Source organism: Betta splendens, chromosome 9, assembly GCF_900634795.4.
Source record: "Betta splendens chromosome 9, fBetSpl5.4, whole genome shotgun sequence".
NCBI lineage: Eukaryota > Metazoa > Chordata > Actinopteri > Anabantiformes > Osphronemidae > Betta > Betta splendens.
In genome coordinates this window covers 16,726,789-16,749,151 of record NC_040889.2, presented here as the reverse complement: position 1 = coordinate 16,749,151, position 22,363 = coordinate 16,726,789, and the positions used below count along the sequence as shown (strand labels likewise).

At 45.9% G+C, this 22,363-nt stretch overlaps 2 protein-coding genes across 6 annotated transcripts in view; both read right to left on the bottom strand.

Annotated features, from left to right (window-relative positions):
- Positions 1-7,809, bottom strand: part of hmcn2 (hemicentin 2) — a 34,580-nt gene extending 26,771 nt beyond the window's left edge. Inside the window, exons 1-11 of the mRNA XM_055511616.1 lie at positions 7,305-7,809; positions 5,903-5,973; positions 5,313-5,471; positions 4,975-5,097; positions 2,191-2,362; positions 1,969-2,075; positions 1,770-1,890; positions 1,417-1,680; positions 1,171-1,315; positions 652-773; positions 260-532 (exon numbers count right to left, since the gene is read on the bottom strand). Of these exons, the coding sequence (XP_055367591.1) occupies positions 260-532; positions 652-773; positions 1,171-1,315; positions 1,417-1,680; positions 1,770-1,890; positions 1,969-2,075; positions 2,191-2,362; positions 4,975-5,097; positions 5,313-5,471; positions 5,903-5,973; positions 7,305-7,563 (1,816 nt within the window). The 5' untranslated portion in view covers positions 7,564-7,809. The remainder of the gene's footprint in view (positions 1-259; positions 533-651; positions 774-1,170; positions 1,316-1,416; positions 1,681-1,769; positions 1,891-1,968; positions 2,076-2,190; positions 2,363-4,974; positions 5,098-5,312; positions 5,472-5,902; positions 5,974-7,304) is intronic.
- Positions 7,810-8,627: 818 nt separating this feature from the next.
- Positions 8,628-21,729, bottom strand: LOC114861253 (neuronal calcium sensor 1). Of its 5 annotated transcripts, none has more exons than XM_029160231.3 (10): positions 21,429-21,729; positions 20,653-20,770; positions 19,549-19,684; positions 16,856-16,880; positions 13,381-13,519; positions 11,860-11,938; positions 11,431-11,519; positions 11,282-11,359; positions 10,611-10,718; positions 8,628-10,107 (listed from the first exon to the last, which is right to left on the bottom strand). In XM_029160231.3, exons 3-9 carry the CDS (start codon positions 19,610-19,612, stop codon positions 10,620-10,622), a joined length of 573 nt encoding a protein of 190 aa, XP_029016064.1. In that variant the 5' UTR covers positions 19,613-19,684; positions 20,653-20,770; positions 21,429-21,729; the 3' UTR covers positions 8,628-10,107; positions 10,611-10,619. The 5 variants fall into 5 exon arrangements, with proteins under 5 accessions (XP_029016064.1, XP_029016065.1, XP_029016062.1 ...); XM_029160232.3 differs by having other exon boundaries at positions 20,662-20,770; XM_029160229.3 differs by having other exon boundaries at positions 19,549-19,692; positions 21,429-21,728.
- Between the last annotated feature and the right edge of the window lie 634 nt (positions 21,730-22,363).

The following is a 22,363-nucleotide window of genomic DNA, read 5'->3' as shown; positions in this document are numbered from 1 at the left end:
GCACTGCACAGAGACGCTGCACATGGACTTGGCCGTTGTTGAAAATCATTACAAACATCTGAGGGCATGCCCACAATAAAAGCCCCACTTTTCAACATGCATCAGCTCTGTTTGATGAAAAGCATTTTCTGAGGAGGAAGCAGCTCAATATGGCTGCGAGGAGGTTAAGCCAGTAATGAAAACCAGATGCCGGGGGCCTGAGAGGGCCCCGGGGCCTCGGCGGGTTGAGCGTTCCGGCAGACGACCCCGCAGGTCCTACCTGGGACGAGGAGCCACACGGTCACCGCGCTGTCCCCGTGGGCGTTCGTGGCCACGCATCGGTACTCCCCGGCATCCTGGGGCCGCACGGCGCTGATCTGCAGCGACGAGTCGGGGAGCAGCCTCACCCGCCCCGCGGGAGCCCGGAGGACGCGGCCCGCCCGGTGCCAGGTCAGGTTGTAGCGCATGGAGCCCTCGACCTGGCACGACAGCACGGCGGCGCCGCCCACGGGGGACGTGACGTTCACCGCTGGTCTCAGGACGGGAGGAGGTTCTGTTTCAGTGGAAACACGTGCACACACAAGAGCATCAAACGGGTGTTATCAGCAGGGAAGACGGAGGAAGAGGGTCAAATTAGCGACTTAAACCAGATGTTTGTGCATGCGTTCGTACCTCTCACAGATAACTGCGTCATGGCACGGCCCTGTCCCACGCTGCTCTGCGCTATGCACTCATACACACCCTCATCCTCGGCTGACGCGCTGGCGATCTCCCATGATGTTATGGACGAGGTCCTGATGCAAAGGCACAATTGGGTTTGTGGCTCTGTACAACAATAGCTACAAGATCCTGTTTTGAGTCACAATCAATTAGCATCTCACGCGCAACCTCTGGGAATAGCTTCTACCCTAAGACCGCTTCACTTGATGAACATAATTCAAAGCAGAGCATCGACCAGTAAAGAATAGGCACTTTGTTACTTTCTCATGATGACAAAATCAAAAATTAACTGTGTAATTTCACTCTGTTTCCTGACAGACGAGCCAACACTTTACAGAAAGCCACTACTAAGAACACTGAGTGACCTAATTCATGCTTTGTGCAGCAGGTAATGGGCACATGAAGCTGCAGCGTCTCAGGGATCTGCAGACCGACGACCCAGATGCTTCTGTAAACAGACCAGAGACTCACTGGAAGAACTTCTCCTCGCCCAGCACCACCCCACTTCTGGTGAAGCGCAGCCTGTAGGGAACGTGGCTCTCCACTGAGCAGGCGATGACGGAGGGCTGCATGTAGAAGCCCTCCACCACGTCAGGCATGCTCACCGCCGGGGGATCTGCACGAGGGGGGAAGCCGAGGTTAAAGATCGTCGGGGAGATTAATGAGGTGCGAGAGGCTGCGAGTGGTTTTTGTCCTGGGGGAGACGGGCTGTCTTGCCTGGAATGATGTTGGTGTAGGAGACACTGGACAGCCTCTGGAAGCGGTAGCCTTCCTCGTCGATGCCTGACACCTTGATGAAGAAGCTCTGGGAGGGGGTGCGGAATTCCGGAAGACTCCAAAGTCCCTGTTGCCCGAGGTCAGAGGGCAGAGGTACAGGGATGGTGCGTAAGGAGCGACCCGAGCCTGACATCAGCTCCACGTGGTTCAGCTGACCTGGAGGCTTCAGGCCTGTACATTTCAGTAAAACATAGGACGGGAGACCTGGGAGACACAGAGAAGGACTGACATGAAGTGATCTTCTCTTCCCTGTCGAATCAGACTCAAGAATCCAACGGGAATGTGTCTGGCACCTTTTATTGGCCTTTCCTTGGTTTGGTTAAACTCAGAAACAGGCACACTGGTGAAGCCGGCCCGGAAAGCTAAGTTGCTAACTCCTGTGACTCTCAGAGTGTGGCGCCCACTGCAACTCACCTTCAGCAGCAAAGGCAATGGTTTTTATTAGTTTACTGCTGGTAATTAGTCAAAGAAACAAACAGATCCAATATGTACCTTCAGCTTCCAAGATCCAGGTCTGGGAAACTTTAAGTTGATGACACGAGCTGAGTTAGGAATGTTCAACAGCTCTTTAAGACCCTGCTGCTCACCGATTACATGATCTGAGGAAGACAAAGTCATCACGTTTCCCATTTACTGTAAAATGTCCTCTCCATTGTTTTGAGGGCATGTGACATACAGTTACTAAATAGTGCAGGACAGTAGAGTGTAGTCTACCAGAGGGATCTCGGAGTTCGATTTGTGGCGCTGGTCCACTGAGCGACACTGTGACCTCTTTGAGGCTGGGGTCAAAGGGCATTTCCCACTTGTTCTCCTGGGCACTGTCATGGTTGGAGGACAGCAGATGGACCTTCATGGCCTGAACGGTCTCCTCAACCCACTTCAGAACCTGAAAGGAGATCAAAAGGAAATCTCTGAACAACAACTGGGCTATGTGGCCTCAAAGGGGATTAGACACTGGGTGATTCTGGGACGTGTCAAACTTCATCTCAATTTGAAACCACTAGATGAGAACAGCAGGGATAGGACTGTGGACCAAGGTCTTGGCTGCTCTTTGTCTCCTAAATATTCTTTTACTGCTAAAGTATTCCTTAAAGAGAGTTTTCCTAAACAAAAGAAAAGCAAAAGAGCTCATCTGTCAAACTGATAACTCACAGTTTTCTGCACTTTAAGGCACAAATTCCCAGAAGACTCTTGTCAGGCGGCCGTCCCCTCCCCACAACGCCGCCTTCATGAATTATGAGAGACAGCACTGGTGGCTGTGGGTGGGACAGATGGACCTTGGTTTTATAAATACTTGTGAACTGGACTGTGTATTCCAAGGTATCAGTCTTGACTAATGTGCATTTCTGTTAAATCTGTTAAGCAGAAGAAGCCAGATGAGGTCACAGATTGCAGAAGGGTCAAAATGACTAAATCCTGCACTTGGACATCTGAAGGCGGACTCATTGTTCTGGTTGAGTCCAGTTCTGACAGGTTCTTGCCCCTCCATGTAAAAATGATTATCTCGGTAGTGATACACTTTATAAAATGAAAACTGGAGCGGGTAATTCAAAAGGCTTCCCAGCAGACCTGTCTCGCCTCTTTCCTAAGAAGCAGCTGCTGTCTCCTATTTGAGTTGACCTCACAGACAACAGCAGACGCTTAGAGTCGAGGCCAACAGCAACACAACTCAAGACATTTATATGAAATCAAAATAGAAAAGCCTTTGATAATATAATTATCAGGCCTCAGCTTTCTGTCTATATATCAGGTCCACTGGGTGCTGACAGCAGCTGGTTCCTCTCACCATTTCATAACTGGAAACAGCTGGGATGTCTGCCACATGTGGAGGCATCATCAGCAGAGCGGGAAACTGCTAAGAAGGGACGCACATCTGCCGCATTACCGCGTCTATTCATCATGCGTCAGAGCCGTGGACACGGCACTGCCCTCGGCTGACGGAAGTGGCGTGAATAGGTGTCCACGGCTGGTCTGGAGGAGCACCCTGAGCTGTGCGGTCACTCCCCACTTCCTCCACAGGGAAAGACAGGGGATGCTAAGTCAGCTATTCATAGCGGGGGCAGCCGGGTCAGGGAGAGGTCGGTGCAGAAGCTGTGCTGTGGTTAAGCAAATCAGCGGATCTCCAGAACCTCCCGGTGGTGGGCAGCGGTGAGTCAGACCCAGACCACTGGCATTGTTCTGGTACCAATTCAATTCATTAGAGGGAATCAGCCCCAGGTGGACTTCCTCCTCCTTGTTGGTGGCAGGTTGTACACCTGCTGAGGCATTGTGTGTCACAAGCGGCCTGTGGAGGGAGGGTTTGTGTGGTGGACTCGGCGAGAAGGCCACGTTGCGTTCGAGGCAACCCGTGACTAAGAGCAGCATCATCACCATGACTGGAATGGATCGTCGTCGAGCTCGACCGCACATTAATGTGGTTCTCTCCTCTTCTCCTCTTCAAAATTCTCCAGTTGATCATAACCACTTGCGTTTAAGAGAGCGTAAAAACTGCAACATATAGAGTGACAATGAGCTGTTGTAAGGACTCGAAGCCGACTACAGCAGGCAGCTGCGTCGGCAGGAGGGAAGTCATGACAGATCATATCCTGGGATTAGAGAGTAAAACAAGCAGTCTGTTTTCTCTCCACTCTCCCCCAATGAGACCACAAAAGACTATGTATGTTTGATTTGGCTGCATTTTATTAAACTGCTATTAGAGAGGGAATATTTTGGTTAGATATGTACAGTATATTACTTCTAAGGGGTTTTTTTGCGGATTAAAGGATTTGCATTCATTTAGTAAAAGCGTGCCACCCAAGAGCTGCAGCGACGCGCCGTAAGTCACCGCGGCTCGGCGACAGCGCGCAGATGTTTACATGTGACATAAAGCGCCAAAAATGCTTCAGGCCACGTTAGCGAGCGGCCGCCGGGGGCCGAGGTGTGAGGGCTGGAGCGGAACCTGGCGCCGCAGCAAGAGGACCTGTTTAAACAGCTGGCGAGGGAAACGACGTGATAATGAACCAGGATGCGCCCGCGCGCGGCCGGCGTACGTGTCGCGGCATGCGAGCGCGACTCCACAGGAAGCAGATAGCGCGGGGGTCCAGGGGCTCGGCGGGGCACGGGTGCACGGAGCCGCTGGCCGCGGCCCAGCTGCTGCCCGGCCGTCTCCTGTGCTGACACGCAGGATACCCGTGTCTCTTCCAGAGGAAGCTCTGGCTTCTTTTACGTCTGCCTGGGAAGCGGCCCCGCTGTCTTTGGCCTCGCAGCCAGGGCTTCTGCTACACGCCGCTTCCGCTATAAAAGAGCCGCTGGGCCGTATCGCATGACCGGGAAGTTTAATATCAGCAGAGGAATCGTTTGATTACACCCCATGTAATCGCTATTATTATATCAGTGGGTCAAACGGGATTTGTTTCTTCTCACTATTTAATAACTGAACTCTGCTTTAGGCTTAAATGAAGGGTTCGGGAACGTAATGGTGCATTTTAAATGAGAATGTGCTGTCATCTGTGTGCTCACCTCGTTGACCTGCTGCTTGTCCAGGTGGAAGATTTGTCCAGAGGAGGTGGCAGCGATCTCCTCGTAGGCCCTGTAACCTGGCTGAGAGCGGTCCCCACAGTCCCCGGTCAACACAAACACCACCTGGATGGGGGAGTGGGGGGGTACAGCTGTTCAAGGCTATTTACGTGTTCGCTCTCTGCCTCATGCTTCATATAGGAGCTCAGACCAAGCTGATTCTCACAGGAAAGTTGTTCACAGCTTTGGGCCGTGGGTCAAGTTTAATATCAGCGTTAGAAATACCTAAAGTGCTCTTCTTGAACCCTAATGTGTAGGATCCTGCACACTGGACGCCGTACCTGTGACTGACGCAGCTGGACCAGCTGCAGAACGTCCCTCTTCAGGCGGTAGTCTTTGGCTCTGGCGTCAGTGAAGACGTAGATAAAGGATCCGGGCAGAGAAACCTCCAGCGCTTTCTTTATGGCTCCTATGCTCATCTCAGGACAGTCGCCTCCACCCTGGGTGACAGAGTGGCACATAATCAGATGCTCGTGCAGGAGCTTCCCTCTAAATAATTAACTCAGTTTATTGTAACAAAATTAAAAGCGACAATAATGTGCAGAAAATCACCAGCTCTGTGTTTAAACCAATTAGCTGCTTAGTCTGCTGTGACCTGTGGCTCATGACGGGCAACGTTAGAAGCTTCTACTGTAGGTAATGCAGCATATGAGCGATCTCCATCTCGCCAGTTTGCTGACTCATCTAATTGTGCTACTATTACGCTGCATTATAGCATTGACCATTATCAGGTAATTGTACCTTGGGGCTACAGGGAGAGTTACAGTACGCAGACAAGCTTTGAACAACAGCAGCCCACTTCCCTAATCTGGACTAATGCAGAGCAGTGCAGCGCTGGTCCAGTGATCATGTCACGTGTTCTGGTTCCCACCTGGACAAACAGCTCTTGTAGATCCTGCTGGAACTTCTTCGGGTCAGTGGTGATGGACACAGGCCCGATATCTGCGGAGAAATCACGTCACTCACAAGAAACGAATCACCTTAAGAAGCTATATTGCACTTGCAACACAATCACACTGTGTATTGTCTAAATCAGTCCAAGCAAATAATGGTTTAACTCTAACTCGACTGGACTTGTCTCAGTCCCAACAAAACAAATCCATCAGAACAAAGGATTCTGTTGTTCCATCTGAGCAGTTCACCCCCCTGAAACCATAGAAGAAACATTCACACCATCAAAAAAACCCATTAATCTACATCATGACCCAGCTCCAACTGAGTAATGTCCTGTCATTTCTGCACAAGACATGAATATCAGTCACACGCAGCGCGGCGCAGCGTGATTTGTGCACTGCCAAAATTACAATGTTCCGACTATTGCCGCACAAATTGCTGAAATCTGGCCAGAGTTTGAGTGAATTAAAAAACCATCATCATCCTGTGTAGCTGCAGTCAGCGTTTTCACCGGGCCACTTCCCGGAGGCACGGCCGGCAACGGACCCCGGCGTGATGGATCAGAGCCGGTCAGGACTTGGACGCCTTCTGGGGCCGGTTGTAAACATGAACTAATGCACAGAGGATGTGTTGACTGTGATGGAGGGCCCTGCACATAGTTTTATTTTAGAATATCACATAACTCAAGCAGAGGCCACTCAGCAGGTGAAGGTGGAACCGAACGGTCCAACTGTCAGACACGTCCAGCTGATGACGCCCTCAAGTCCCTGCTTCCTGCACGTCAGCGCTGGTAAAACACTGACAGCACCTCTTTCACCAAAGCTTCGTTGCAATGCCGGAAATTTACAAGCCCCCCCCCCCAGGGCAGGGCACGTTAAAACACAGGCACCACCACCCCCCCGCCCCCAGGCTGGCTAAACTGGGGGCTGTGAGTTCTCCGGAGGTTTGGATGGTGGAGAAGGAGGAGTGGAGTTGTGTGGAGGGGGTGGTGGGGGGTGATTGGTGTAATTACACACAAGCAGACAGCATATGCTTCTCATCAGCGCTCAAACGCCCTCCCCCCATTGAAGCACTCTTGTTTTCAAGCTGCAGCTTTTCCCCTTTCAGAGGACAGTTGCAGGGGGTGAGGGAGCCTACCTGCCCCGCACTCACCCACTCATCAGCCGCACTCACCCACTCATCAACTCACACCCCCGTTTCAGGTGCTGGGCACCGTTTAGTGAGAGGACCTCTGTTGAACATGTGCTGCCGTTAATGGCAACTACAGAAGGTTAATATTCTGATTCTACAATAAAATGTGAAAAGAATTATCACATAAATAAAAACCGACATGGCTTTCAGTGATAAAACATTTATCCGCTTATTATAAATGTCTGTACCTGGGTCATGGAAGGGAACCAGGGCAAAGTTTTTGATGGGTCTCGTCCGCCGGCTGAGGGTCTTCTCGAGAATCCGCGAGGCGCCCTCGATCACCTGTTTGAGGTCGTCGTACATGGAGCCAGTCACGTCGAACACAAAGGCCAGGGTCGAGGCGCTGTCACCGGTGCCGTCATCCTCCTCAGTCCCGGTGACTGACAGAAGCCCGCGCGCGCTGACGCACAGCGCCAGGACCAGGCACTTCACAAAGACTCCGGTCATGGTCTGTTTTAAACGTGCTGCATCTGTCTGCTGGAGTCGGGCAAATCACACAAAACCACACGAAACGCTTTGAGCAGACGAAGAGTTCAGATGAGAGCGGTCCAAAGCCGTCTGGGGCTCCTTCCAGCGGGTACGAGTGTGTTGAGAGTAGCGAGGCTCGGCTGAAACACTTTAAGATCCGGGCTCGAGCACTTCCATCGGCGCGTAAAGTTTGGAGGCGCGTGAGGACTGGCTCGGTGCTGGAGCCCCTGGAGAGCGGGTGCTCTGACGCTTCAAACGGGGGCGGAGATGGGTATTAGAAGGTTCCCGAGACCCAACCTGATTTTTTTTTTCTGCGTGTGTGTGAGTGTAACTCGACCCCACAGTGACTTCCAGGCTTTAACCTTATTTAACATTCCGCCCTTAATACGATTTTCCCGTCAATACGTGGGCCCCTATGGAGGCGCGTCGGCGGAGTCGGACGTGTGTGTTCTGGACAGGGCGAGAACATTGTCTCAATAACAGCCTCGTTTTTATAAATAGCCAACGTTTCTATTGCACTGGCACCAATCTAATTTTGTACACAGCCCTCCCCGAGAAGCATCCCCGAGGCGTACGAACGGATGCAATAGCTCCACGCCACATAGAAGCGACACAACCTTTGTGGCCGGTCTGCGTGGAATCGCTGTTGACCATTAAACTTTGCTTTGAACCGAGTGATGTCCTGCTGAGACACAACTTGTCTAAGGAGATCAGACCTCAAAGAAGAAGCCGGTCCTGACATTATGAAAGTAAATAATTTAAAGTCTGCTTGCTGAATTTTTTTTCTCCAAAGTTGTTTTTTTTTCATTGCACAACCAAACGTATCTTCTTGCTGTGCTTAGTTACAGATATGTGATACTTTGTAATTTCCTAAGGGAATTAAAGATGTTCCCTATAAAGACTCTCTGTGACCTCCTCCCACTGATATCATGTCTATCTGTCCTCCTGGAGAAGAAGTTAAAGCACGTCTGAGCAGGCCCAGAGAACAGACAGACCCAGCAGCCTCTACAAAAGCTACTGAGCCTAATTAATCCACCCACCAATGCCAAGACATCTCAGTTTTATGCAGTTTGTTGTTCATTATACAATCATACAGTGCAGGCTTATACCACAGAGCAAGCTGGCATTTCAATTTGTATTTCAAAGCACAACAGGCACTAAAGCATGTTCAGTGCAATACTGGATTCAAAATGATTTTAAATACAACGTAACATAATTAGTGGTTTGGTGGTTAGTGACCATTAGCTATAGGTTCATCTTTTACATACAGCATCAGAGCAACACTAAATTCCACAAAGCAGCTGTGTAAACTAACAGAATATGTGTATGTACAACATTAAACAAATTTTCCTCCAAACTAAAAGTACAGTGTTAGAAATCATTGCAATTTAAATGCGTTTTATTCTGTGCACTTTTAGCGTTAATTCACAATAAATGACAGTTATCATGGAGTAAATTTTATTTTGCATAAGGCTTAAAATCAATTAAGCTGCTAAAACCACTTGATGTTCTAATTAATTCAAGAATGAAAAAAAGAAAGGCATCCTCACATGCTCTGCACAAACACAAGGTGGACGACTGCAACTACAAAGCTCGCAAAAGCTTTACAACCAGAGCTGAAGAATGTTTGTGCCTCTCAAAGAGCAGGGCTTTGTGTCGGCTGAGGGCGGCGTACGATGCACTCAAAAGAAAGAGGGAGCCTCCACTGTGAGAACTCGCTGTTGCTTGGTTGTGTCGTTCAGGATGTTGCTGTGCAACACTCGTGCAACGCTCGTGCTAACAGAGACGTGAGACCACAATAGGATGCATAGGACGCAAACATAGTAAAATAATCCATAGAAAAGCTCCCACCCCTCCACTGCCCTTCTGCAAATAAAAACCTTCAGGAAAGGGAAAGTTCGTAATGTGAGAAGCAAACAATCCCATAATAATAAATCCAGATGCAGTGAAATACATTTCAACACCTTTGATAAAAAATAAAACTTCATTCCATATTTATGAGGATATTCCCATAAATGCAGCAAAGCAGAAAATAAATTACCATTCTATTTACATTATACAATATACACTGTACTGCTTTGTAGTAGTGTTCATTGTTCGGGTTCTCCTGGGTTTAGGGTTCCTCCATGTGGTGTTGAAGCAGCAGCACAGTTCCTCTGGGTGCTTCACACACATCCCCTGCTTTACAGTATGTGAACAAGACGCACGTTAACACTTAACTTGCAGTAATGCTAGTATATAGTCCACAACACTTGCATGGTGTATGTGGTGCCACAAAGCTGTAGAAGCACAGACACGGAACTTGACTGAGAGTTTTGCTGAAATGTTCAGACGGTATATTGAGTCACGACCCTTAGTGGAGATGTTGACAAAAAGCTACTTGATACAGAGGCTGTAGGGCTGTGCGGCAAAGGTTTCCAGTCCACTTCTCGGGTAGCAAGTTAAATGTAGCATCCTTCCGTTATAGGTGTGGTGGTGCTGGATTGGTGGGTCACGCACAGGAGGAGGCTGAGTTGGTTCCATCTGAGGGGTTTTAAGAGTGATTACCATTTGAATAGAAGACAACGAGTGGCGTCGTGTTACCTGAGTGTGTTGAGAGCATGCAAGATAATCACCAAACACAGCTACTGCATTACTAAAATATGTCTTCACAGGCTCACTTTACAGTTGACAAAGCGCTGAGCAGCATGTCAGCAACAATTGGCACCAGTCACTGAATTACATTAGGCAGCGAGAGGAGAAGGCCGTCTCGCTCTTCACTCAGCACCGCAAGACTATTTGATTGCCAGCAAACAAATGGGACATTTGAATAATTCATGAGAACAAACTGAGAGCAGAAAGCGTCTTTCTCGCCGTGGTTTCAACTCTCAGAGTGAATTTGCCTTCTTACACTCGCTACTCGGAAGAAACAAGAATTGCATTAAAGTATTATGTTGGCGTTGTAGTCTGGGTTATAGCTAGGACTCAAAATCACTCAAGCAAAGTAATATGCAGATGTTACTGTAGCTGACTGATACCCCACTCACCTTCTATTCCTACACAAGCCCGTCATAGAGCGACAAGGCCTGAACAATAGAGGGGTCTGCCTTTGAGCCCTCCTGAAACTCCTGCAGAGTCAGCTTTCCATCCGAATTCTGTAAGAGGAGCATGAGATGAATTAATACTGAAGCCAGCCAGGACCTAACAAAGCATTACCAGCAGGGGGCAAAAGAGTCTCTCAAGCTCATGTTTGCTAGTCTTATTCTGTGCTATTGAACTGATGCTTGGGTCAGTCCACTTGGATGGTAGCTGTACTGCTACAGTATGCTGCAGAACTAGTCCAAAGGCCTAACCTGGGCTGAGAACGAGCCCATGCAGACTGTGTCTCGTCTTTCACTAAAGCACTGAGATGAACATTACCACAGGGGTTAGAGGTGGAGAAGACTGCACGGTGTTTATAGACTGTGGGCAGTGTTAGTGGTGACTACAGCTATCAGCTCTAAATTAACAGTGTCCATGTCAGTCCCAGGGCAACAAAGGCAGACTCAGTGCTTCATAGAAAACTAATCTTTCCTTCCTACATATATTATGCATCGCTATCAGGCAAGGTTTGACGATATACAGCAAGAAGGAAGTATTAGATGACACAAGCTCTGCAGCATAGGTACACCTTCATCAATTTTGTCTTTTCAAATCATGTTGATGTTAACAAACTAACCTTGTCCATCATTGCAAAAATACGGTCCACTCGCTTTTCAGGTGTGTTTTCTTCTTCTGGCAGCTCCACAGTGTTTCCCTATGGTGTCACATTATTACACTCTGCACCATTTGAATAATCTTGATTTAAACAATGAAGTCTGCACTTACCACCATCTGATATATGGCATCTACGATGTTCAACATCTCGTCACGGGTGATGTAGCCGTCGTTATCAAGGTCATATAATTTAAAAGCCCCTGTAACGGATGTTAAAATATAAGAATGTTTCTGCAGTGAAAAAAAGAACAAAAAAGCATTTTTGTATTTGAGCTCCCACTGAAATCAGATGGTTACAGCAACCTGTGTAAAATAGGTTTGGCAAGAGTGGAAACAGTACAAACAGGTGTTAGTAGAGTATATAATTGAAAGTTTCCAGAAAGGGACAGTTCTGGTATTTATCAATGAAGGCAGTTTCTAGAAGCTGCGTTTTGCTAATCTTCTGGTAGTTGTTGTGCTCCAGGAAGTCAACAGTCCCTTGTAATGAATGGCTGTAAGTCATATATTCAAGTGTAACAAAAAAGAGGTGCATTTTCTTACATCTTAATTTCTCATCCAGAGTCCCCCGAGAAGTCACGGACAAAGCTTGGATGAATTCAGAGAACTCAATGCGTCCGTCCTACACAAAGAGCGAGAGGGGAAATGGATCACAGAAAGAAGCCTCTTCTCATCCTACTTTACACTCGCTGTACTTTCGTCAACTCCTTGCTGTTCTTGTATGATGTCCTTGCTGTATCCTGCCCAAAAACCGGGCCAGACGCTTGCTCCAAGTCAGCTGCTATTTTTTGCCCTGCACCTGGCGCTCTCCTGAGGCAGAAACATGTCACCTCTGGTCATTAGGAAGATGGATGCTTCTGCCTCATATTCTAAAAGTTACAGCAGACAAACATACAACCATTCTTTTCGTCACAACATTTGGGATGAAGATGTTTCAGGTTTTTCAAGTGATTTCACACATGAATGGACTCGGGTGAAACATCTCTCTGAGACGACAGAAAAGGTTCTGCTTTGCCACAGACTTCCCATGAACCTTACTACAGATGCCTGAAATTTCAAATTACACTCCTAAAATTGAGGCCTTCAGCGTTGCGCTGCCTTCTCTGGTCTGAGATGACTGGCACATGGATAAAATTCAAAGTATAAAACAAAACTGGCACTAGTGCCGATTGACTCATCAAGGTCTGACCTTTGCCCTACAAATTCAAATAAAACCACAGTGCTGCATAACATAAATGCTAGCTAAGTGAAAACAACACATTATAGACAACTAATAATGCATATAAATCAACTTCCTCTGGTCAATTCAGAGTCACTCAGCATTCTTTCCCAACAGTCTACAGCAGCTGTCTACCTGTATCTGCTTTCAACCACAGAAAAAACAAACACAACTCAAGGCCTTGGTTCAATTATTGTTCTCACTACCAGACACCAGCAGGATACGGCTGAAGTCACGCACTGCTGATTAAACAAGTCATGAAACAGTTAAGATCAATGCGTTCTCTAATGCATAAATTACCAAGCACTAATGAAGGCCACAGAAGAACATAAGACAGAAGGTTTGTCTGATCATCCTGACACAAAGCGCTTTAACTGGAGTAAAGAAAAACCCAAGGGGCTTAACTAACACTCCAGGAGCTGTTCAGCTTCAATGAGGTCAATCACCTCAGGCAAATCTAGCTTACTACAGTTTGGCCGTATTAAAAGATGCTTTATCATTCTATGTGTCATCCTTAGAGAATATACCCAAATAACATATTCATGTGCTAGAATAAATATACAGCTAGAAATGAAATAGGATTTTCTACTTTTTTGACGTTTATTCCATGCAGCATCTGGTTGGCCAGAAAGAAGGAGGCCCTTGTTCTCACACACTGACCTCACATGAATTAAGCCCTTTATATTAGCTCTAACTTCAGACACTGTTTCTTTTAACATAACTCCTCTTATCTAGCGGCAACTCTGGGCAAACAGCCAATCTTAAACAACTTCTCTGTCATTCTAAAATAACAGCGGAAGTTAAACATTTGTTCTGTGTAATACATGACTTCAATGAATGCAAACCTTATTCTCGTCAAATACGTTGAAGACGAAGGAAGCGAACTTTGTAGGATCACCGAACGGAAAGAACTGCTTATAAATCTTCTGGAAACCCACAGCATCAAGCTGCCCACTTGGACAATCCTTGATGAAGCCTTTGTACCTGAAAGATAAATGTAAAGAGCAAATGTAAAGATTATCCTAAGAAGTAAATATTCCCAAATTTGATGACTATACAGTACATAACCATGACATCAGACTGTACAGCTATCTCATTAGGCTGAAGTCACCGCCTCACTTCAGTGGCAGGCATTACTGATTCAGTTTGAAAGGCTGTGCTAGATCAAAAAGGTAAATTGCAGAGCTGCCTGTCTTATTCACAGATAAGATGACCATTCTAATCCAATAGCAGGCCCGGAGTGGCTAACTCCAATGAAATTACTTTCTAGTCTTTTTGATAATATGCATAGCTGATAGAGAAGTTAGAGAGCTTCCTCTCCCCCCTGGAAATGACATATCTACAGAGCAACTTAACATCTATATTAGCCTAAATATAGAAACATTTCATAAGCAATTTCAAGCACAGTCACTCAAGGTAAGCAATTCCTTGTATGTCTTCATAAAGGAACATAAGAGTGTAACAAGGCTAGGTCAGGGAGCAAGAAAGAGAGCGTCAGCCTTAACAAAAATAAATGCTAGATGAAAAACAGAAGGAGGAAATAGCAGGAAAATAATAACACTCTCTAGTTATAAAAAGCATCACAAAAAGCTTTTGCTCCTGATCAACAGCAAAAATGACGCATGTTCACACAGGGGAGCACTGCATGTTCATCTCTGATTCAGTTAGGGCTGTTCAAATAAAGCAGGGTTGTAATTAGGGCCAGAGAGAGAGTGTACTGATGAGGAGTGAAGGCCAGAACAGACATTTTCCACTTACTCCATCTCCTCGCTCCTCTTAAACTCTTTACTTTTAATCTGCCTTGGGTATAATGAAGCCAGCTCCAAAAAGTCAAAGACATGGAGAAAAGCTTTGAGGAAGAGCTGGGGTTAAACAGTTCAGCAAGAAGAAGAGCAAGAATTAATCAGGAGCAAGTCTTTCTTACATTTAAATTATCTGCATATGTAGAAAAAATAAAGTTTAGATTTAGAGTGTAGCATGCACAATGTCATCATAATTTAAAGCTAAACAATTCTATCTTAATTCTTTATGGTAATTTTTGATGTGTGACTGTGCAAAATCATATTTAGCATATCCAGTGTGTAAAGGTGTATTGATGTTCTACCGATAAAGCTGTAATAATAGAAAGTCCAAACAGATGAGCTTGGTTTTCAAACAGCACCCTGATACAAGGTATGTGCACAGAATAAAAATTATAATGTATCATTTATAAATTTATCATAAAAAATACTTATTTTAAAATATATTTTTATAAACCTTTTTTTGAAAATTAAAGATTTAATACATCTTTTACTAATTCCAAGTGGTTAGAATATTTGCAAAATATCAGTTAATCACATACATTTAAATACGGTATTTCTTAAATTGAAGCTAAAATAGCAGAATATTTGAAGAAAATTATTTGGAAAATTGATTAATGTATCATCAAAAATTTTATAATGAAAGGCACTGGAGCTTTACTAAAAATAAAGTTAAAATAAAGTTGTTAAATGAAAGAAGGCACTGCTCTGATTTTCAAATTGTTTTTCAATTTTGTGCCTGAAGATTTATTTCCTTTGTGATTTTACTTTATTAACTCCACCTTAAGAAATTGAATTTCTTGAGCAACACAAAGGTGAAGGTCCAAATTTTCATTACAATCTTTAACATTTGCTAAATTTTGGGATATTTTTCTAGTTTCATCAGATTCAGAATCAGAATCATCTTGCCAAGAACACATCATGTACAGAAAATGTAACTTGGTGACACTGGCGCTAACACACATACAGTACTTGGTCACAATGTACTTGAAAGAGTGTAATACTGTAACTACGCTCTGTACTTGCAGGGACACAGCAGACGTGACATTGTGCATTGGACCACACTTGGGAGCCTGCATGAAGCTAAAGTATTTATTACTGGCACTGGCCCCTACTTCTTGGCATCCGCCAAGGTGGCTTACTAAAGAGCTGTGCAGATTGTTTCTTCTACTCCTGCTTAGCTGGCAGGAACAGCACTGCGCTATAGCATTATGTTATTGATTTCAGGTGAGCCTCAAGCATACTAATGACGTTTCCTTAGAGGAGGACAGATTTAATGCACGACACAGGCATTTAGCTAACCCTGCTAATTCTTCTGTGTCTGAGCCTGTGCTCTAATTACATGCCATCTGGCATTTCCCCTGGTAAAATTCCCTCTCATCCCTCACACTCAGTCGTGTTGATTGCCGCTGATCTTCAAGTGAGGACTCATGCAAACTTTCCTGTGAAAGACAGTGAGAGCGATGGTGAGCGAGCTGACTGCACAGCCGGGGGGGGGGGGGGGGGGGGGGGGGGGAGTATTCCACCCCAGTGCACTCAGGCAGCGTCAGAGACAGGACAGCTCAGAGGCCCTGGACCTCCCAGTGCCCAGTGATATCTAATGCTGCTGCTAACACTGCTGCTGTGTGGTAGTGAATGTGCTCGCGCTTCGTCCCCTTGTAAACCTCCTAACAGGGGACAGGCTCCCAGGGCAGAGCTCTTTTGAAGCGGGCAAAATTGGGTCGTGAAATGCAGAACCAAATCAGGAGAACTCAAGTGTGAACACACAGGAGTGGTCACTACAGTGCTTATTTGATACACACCATTCTTTGTTGTTCATTACCAAAGAAGAAATAGCCCAGCAGCAGATTGCAGCAAACAAAAACAGTGACTTACGCTCATGTCTGAATCACACATTGTCTCCTATCTGTGTTCCAGCGACTGTCAGATTGTGCCTTCAGAAAAATAGTAATGATCGCTCTAAGGTGTCTCTGAATCATCAGTGTGTTACAGTTTCATACACTGTTCATCTAAATACACCATAACACTCTGGACAGGCTGACTACGTACAAAAGACCCCTGCAAGATCCTTATGTGGGTCCCACTGACTATTACTGTAGATAAATCAGTCTGACGGGAAGACTTGCTAATCAGCTAATCAACTTACAGTGTACGAAGGCCATGCAGCATTTACATGTCTAAAAGTAAGACACCACTGAGCCCCCACCATTCTTCTCTTATCAGACATCCCTGTTACAAATTGAGCAAAAAGGCTGTTGAGGAATGCATCATGGAAAAATGTCTGTCTAGTGTTATCAGTAAGTCTCTGTAAGGCTTCAAAGTAATTCTATTTTCAGAACTTGTCTGTCTTCATAGTAATGTGACAGAGAGGGCTGCAAGTCAGCCACAATCAAAATGTAAAAACAGACTGAGGAAACAAAATCTGAGGAATCCGTAACTCGATATATCCCCAGTGAAGGCAATGAATTCTATATTTGACCAGCCTTGTTTATAGAATGGAAGAATAAATGCACACACTCACCACTGCTGCACCTCTTTCTCTGTAACTGTAAAAGAAACAAGAGTGATGTTAGCTTAGAGAAAACTCTGATCGTGCTAGAAAAAAAGTTGCTTGCTGTTAAATACAAAATGTGCCAAACATTACCATCATCTTGGCCCAGTACATTCCTTCACAGTTTCTAACTCGACCACAATATTTAACACTGTCCACAATTGGTTATTGAACAATAGTCATCTTCAGTTGGGTGTAAAGTACAGAGACTCCATCGTGCAGTCAAAAGGAGGTGTATAATTATTTCTTGTGGCCAATAAACCCCAGAGACACACAAAAAGACAAACTGAGGGCTGAGGGAATGAAAACCAGCCAAAGATCTAAGAACAAGAACAGCTTAGGGTGTGTTATCATGCCCACACAAGCACCATTATCTGCCAGTATCTAATCACCCAGTCTCCCATGGTATCCTCTTGCCTCTTTACTTTCTCTCAAATACCCAAAACAAATTTTGGCCTTTAGACCACTGCGGTTACTACTGAAAACAAGGCCTAAACGTCAATAGCATTACTTTACCCAGCTGGCCTGTTGAGGGAGCAGACTTTCCTGAATTCATTAGCGTACATATTAACCTGTCACTTTTCATTTGAACTAGATTTAGGGCAAGAAGCTTTTGCCACAGCTAGTCAGTTAATATTTAATTCATTCTAACGCAATGTTTAACCTCAAACACACACATTATAGTTGGTACAAAATAAACACATTCCTGGACATTTACTCAGTTTCTATCACATTTCAGGAGCTTGCTCTAACAATAGAAATATAAGATGAACATGAACTACACAATGACTACTGCAGTGCCTATGCCCAACCATACACATCAGACACTATGGATTAGGAGGCCAGTTCACGTAGCCCTCACCTGCATCACCCTCAATTTGTTCTCCTCACATGTCATCATATGACCGTATCCTGGGCAATAAAAGTCAGGGTCAATCTCACGACTGTCAACCAAGCCAAGCTACCATTAAATTGGGCCCAAAAGTCAATGTAGTCAAGGATTTAAGCAATTTACCATGGATACGATTTAATAAAAATAAATTACATAACTCATTCAGAGCCAATGGGCAATAATGCAATCAGCCAACTGCAGGGAAGTGCAGGGTCCACTCAACCGGTTGGCCCTGCAGGGTCTGCTAGAACACATCCAGCTCACACTCGATCACTGTGAGCCTCATCATGGCTTCGACAACTTACAAAATCATCACGCTATTACATGGGCCTAGCGTAATTGCTGCAGACATTTTAGGATGGCAGCGTATCTTTTCAAATGCCTGGATAAAATTGACTTCTCTTGAAGAAAAGGTAGGACTCAAACAACCGTCCACACATTTTTACAAAGAATTTAGGTGGGTACTGTTTACCCTTGTTTTATACCAGGTCTGTCCAGCTATTGCATGTTATTACGCAGGCTATTATTTGCTGTAAACCTAAAACACCTTCTTCTACCATAACTACATGACAGATAAACACAGAGAAACAGACATGGAGTCCCCAGTCTGTCAGAAAGCAAAGGAACGTGTTAACTAAAATGGCAGACAAAGCTTTTCATAAGCATTAGACAGACTCTCAAGCAAAGGGAAAATGATCATGCAGGGAGACAAAGCTTGGTGCCCCTCTTAGCGATGCTAACCAGATAAGTTCCTAATTATACTATTCCATTCCCTCCTCAAAGAGAGCAATTAGGGGAAAAAGCAAAGAGGCAGGGTGAAAGGGTAAGAGAGGAACAGAAAGAATGCGAAGGAGAGAGGGGTGAATGAGTAAAGGACAGCGGCAAGCAGCCCAAACCAGCACGAAGCCCAATCTTCTTCCACAGTAATTTCCTGCCACAACAGTGTTCCTTGGTTCTGCCGCGGAGAGACCCACCACACAAATAACACTGTCATTAAGCAGCCAATGGATGTCAACTCCCACCCACACCTGCACATTGTACTGCTGAAATAATAATAATAATAATAATAATAATGCCATGCTCCAGAAATAACAAAAATGATTAATATGTGTCTTCCGAGCAGACATCTTTGTAGTAATTATAAATGTGATGCTTAATAAAAATATTTTGGTTAACAGAATATAATCAACAAATATGAATGTCTGCAAGGTGAGAATGCAAATGCTGTTTACAGGAATGAGAATCCTTGTACGTGTGTGCCCTTTAGCTATACAGTAGATCATTCTCAACACCAATAATAATGTAATACCACCGTTTACCAGACAGACTGTGTGGAATGTAATTATAACAGGATGTATTCATTTAATTCATTAATAGACTGTCTTTATATTATACATTCATGAGCATTCTTTTTTTACAGAATCACATCTTTAAAAGCTGCAGCTTGATAGTGGGTATGATCTCAGCATCTCCATATTCATAAATCCTTTCAGTGTGATGTATAGATGCTGATTGCAACTTTATCACAATTTGTATTTAAATTTAAATCAAACTGGGAGCTGATCCCTGCTGACGTTTAGCTATTGTTCTGCTGTTGATGATAAAAACTGGTGTTGTATTCCTAAACATCTCAGTACAGAAGCAAAATGTAACTTGAAAACTACAGCAATGACATTACTGTTGGGAATTCCTCTCGTACACTCTTTTACCCATATCCCCACATTCAAACAGAAGCTGGCTGACACAGACAAAAAGACCTGAAGGTACTCACAGTAGGTTTTCCTTGTCAACTCCTCCACCACTTCTGGCTTAAGCTTGCTGTTTGATTTACCCATGATCTTCAGCTCTCCTCCACACCTCCAAATCCACCTTGGCACGCAGCACCTGTTACTACCGTCCTCTCAAGTCTGCACCTCTGCCAAAAACATACAACAAACGTGGGCCCGTTTAGACACCGGTGAAATGAGAGAGACACGCGCTTGTTTTGTGTTGGTGTGAAGGAACTCCCATTCAAGTCAAATGAGTCTAGCATTCAATGGGGCTCACTCTAGCAGGGGTCATGATCTGCTCGGCCGTCAGCTCGGGCTCTCCACACAGACAAATCAGACCTCAGGGGCCCTGTGAAGAAGGGCCAGCAGGTTGTTGAGTCTATACGAGCCCCGCTGAGTGCCTATGTGTCCGCCTCATTTCTTCACAGCGCTCCGTGGGCGAAGAGTGGCGTTTGGATGCGTTGCTACCTTCGTCCTTGGATACAAGAGTCACTGAGTGGCTGGGTTAAGCACGCTCACTCCCTCACAGTCATTCTCTGTTCTTCTCACTCCTCCCACCCCTCCCATCCCTCCACTATCTCTATTGCTCTGGGTAAGTTACTGTAGAGAAGAATCCTCCCTCTTGACAACTTAGATAAGGAGGTGTGTACACTAAATCACAATGAACAGAGCTCATTTTGGATGCACCCCACTGCACTTTGTACTCGCTAATCCCCAGAGCGCACGGATGTAAGACTTTTAAGTAAAAAAGTAGAATGCTTCTAAAACATTCCATGCAAAGAAAAAAAGACGCATGTTCCAGACGCCAACTGAGCGGGGAGAAAAAGAGATCTGGTCCCGCTCTTAAAATAAGCGTGTGAGCTGTCCACCGAGCTTACAGGCGGATTTGAGGAGTGACAGTTTTCTTTTCTCCTCCATCCTGACTCATAATTCTCCCTCCTTCCTGGCCCCATGACAGCACGGTTTGGTGATTTCCTCCTCTCTGTCACAGCAGACAGGAGATGAGGGATAATGGAATTTCTTTGTATCGCGGGCCTGGCGTTGGCACGCGCTGATGCCTAACCACAGCAGCTGTCTCAGCAGCACAACAGAAAAGTACTACACACACTAGGCACCGTCACAGCAAGCATCTGTCCCCGGTGTCCACGATGAGCGATGTCCTCCTGAGGGAAGCCTCGCCGGCGACCATCGTCCGGTGTCGGCTCAAGCCTCGCGTATTAGACTCTGTGAGGATAAACAGACAGGCAGGCAGTTAGAGGGGGGAACGGCCCGCTTTTGCAGGGTTTCAGTGGAAAACGGCTTGTCACCCAACGCTAGAGTCGCGGCCACGGGAGCAGTTAACTGGAAAAACACTAACAACACGCCGCCTTTCTCCTCTCTGCCAAAAAGCTGTAAAATCCACTCAAATGCAAATGTGACGCCGTTACTGTAGGCGCGGCGACTGGGATAAAAAAAGTAAAGTTTGTGGAATAAGCACAGTGACAAGCTGTAATAACTGTCAGGGCGAACAGTATGTGGGTTGGGCCAAGACGCATAAAAGCCCAGAATCATAACAAATGACAGGCGAATTAATACAATGATTAAAAATGTAAACGTGGGACCATTAAAGCCTTTCGAACCGGTGTATGTTTTGATAAACGAGGTTTTTAAATGAATTTAGTCGCGGCAGCAGCAGGTGGGATATTTCCTGACAGCACCATAGCAACACACAGTTTATGGCTACCGTGCGCGAGCCTCGCTAGTCATTGTACTCGCGCCGCCTGGTCCCCACGCTGTTTGTTGTAAGCTAGCACGCCACAAAAGCGTTACATTCACCCGCTGGGGTTTGTTCCGTCATTTCCAAACGCCTCTCCTCCGCCCCGTAAAGTGATTTGGAAGTTACCTGCGCCGCAGCAGCGGGAAGTCGCCGTCCAGCCGGCCGGTCCCCAAAGCGGAGAGCTGCTGTGCGCGGTCCTCGTCCTCCAACCGCCACCGAGTTCCGGAGCGCGCGACTCGCTGCCTCGCGGATGCCCGTCCGCGCCGCGCCGCGCCGCGCCGCGTCGCTCTGATGCCGCCCGTCGGGGAGTGACGTTGCTCGTGCCCCCGACCAGCGCAGCTCGGTGCCGGAGAGACACTGACGTCGCTGTGCCGCCGCTCACACACACTGAGTCTTTGTGCGATCCGCTCCTTGCTTTAGGGACAAGACATGGCTTGAAGGCAGATATCGCACTTTTGGGAAGGTTGCAAGTTTGCGCTGAGACGAATGAGCGAATGACGCGGTCAGTCTTTTCGAGGGATTATAAATAGCTGCTCTTTGTTGTTTAAAAAGAAAGACGTAATAATCACTGCGCCAGTGTGTAATAAATGATATGAGCAACGCAAACGGACGTTGTTATGAGGTCGTGTGGTGGAGGTTGTTTGGGCAAAGCGTCAGAACTATTTAGTGTGAATTAAAACACACTACAAAATGTTCTGTCCAGTATAGGGCCACGTGCCGTAAACACTACATTTCCCACAATGCAACTCGGTATAGCGGATATGCTGTGTAGTCAGGTCTACCAAAGGTCTTGTCACGGACCTTCTGCTAAAAGCCTCGAGCTAAGACAATTCCTAACGATGTCACCTGGGCTTGAATAACATAATGACATCATTGGGGCTGTTGATCCAAAAAGGCCTGACTTGTATTTTGCAACTAGATTTTATGGTATGTTTAAGGTGTGAGTCCTTAATTTTGAGCCATTTGAAAGTCCTGCTATAATAGTATCCCACTAATTTATAGCCTGCTGTGAGACTCAAAGCCTGACAGTGAAATGACAAATGAAGTAGCATGTTGTAAAA

Coding starts and splice junctions, on each gene's coding strand:
- LOC114861253 (XM_029160231.3), bottom strand. CDS start 19,612: ATGGGTAAATCAAACAGCAAGCTTAAGCCAGAAGTGGTGGAGGAGTTG. Junction 13,520..16,855: donor GAGAAAGAGGTGCAGCAGTG/GTGAGTGTGTGC, acceptor TTTATCTTTCAG/GTACAAAGGCTTCATCAAGG. Junction 11,939..13,380: donor ACGTATTTGACGAGAATAAG/GTTTGCATTCAT, acceptor CTCTTTGTGTAG/GACGGACGCATTGAGTTCTC.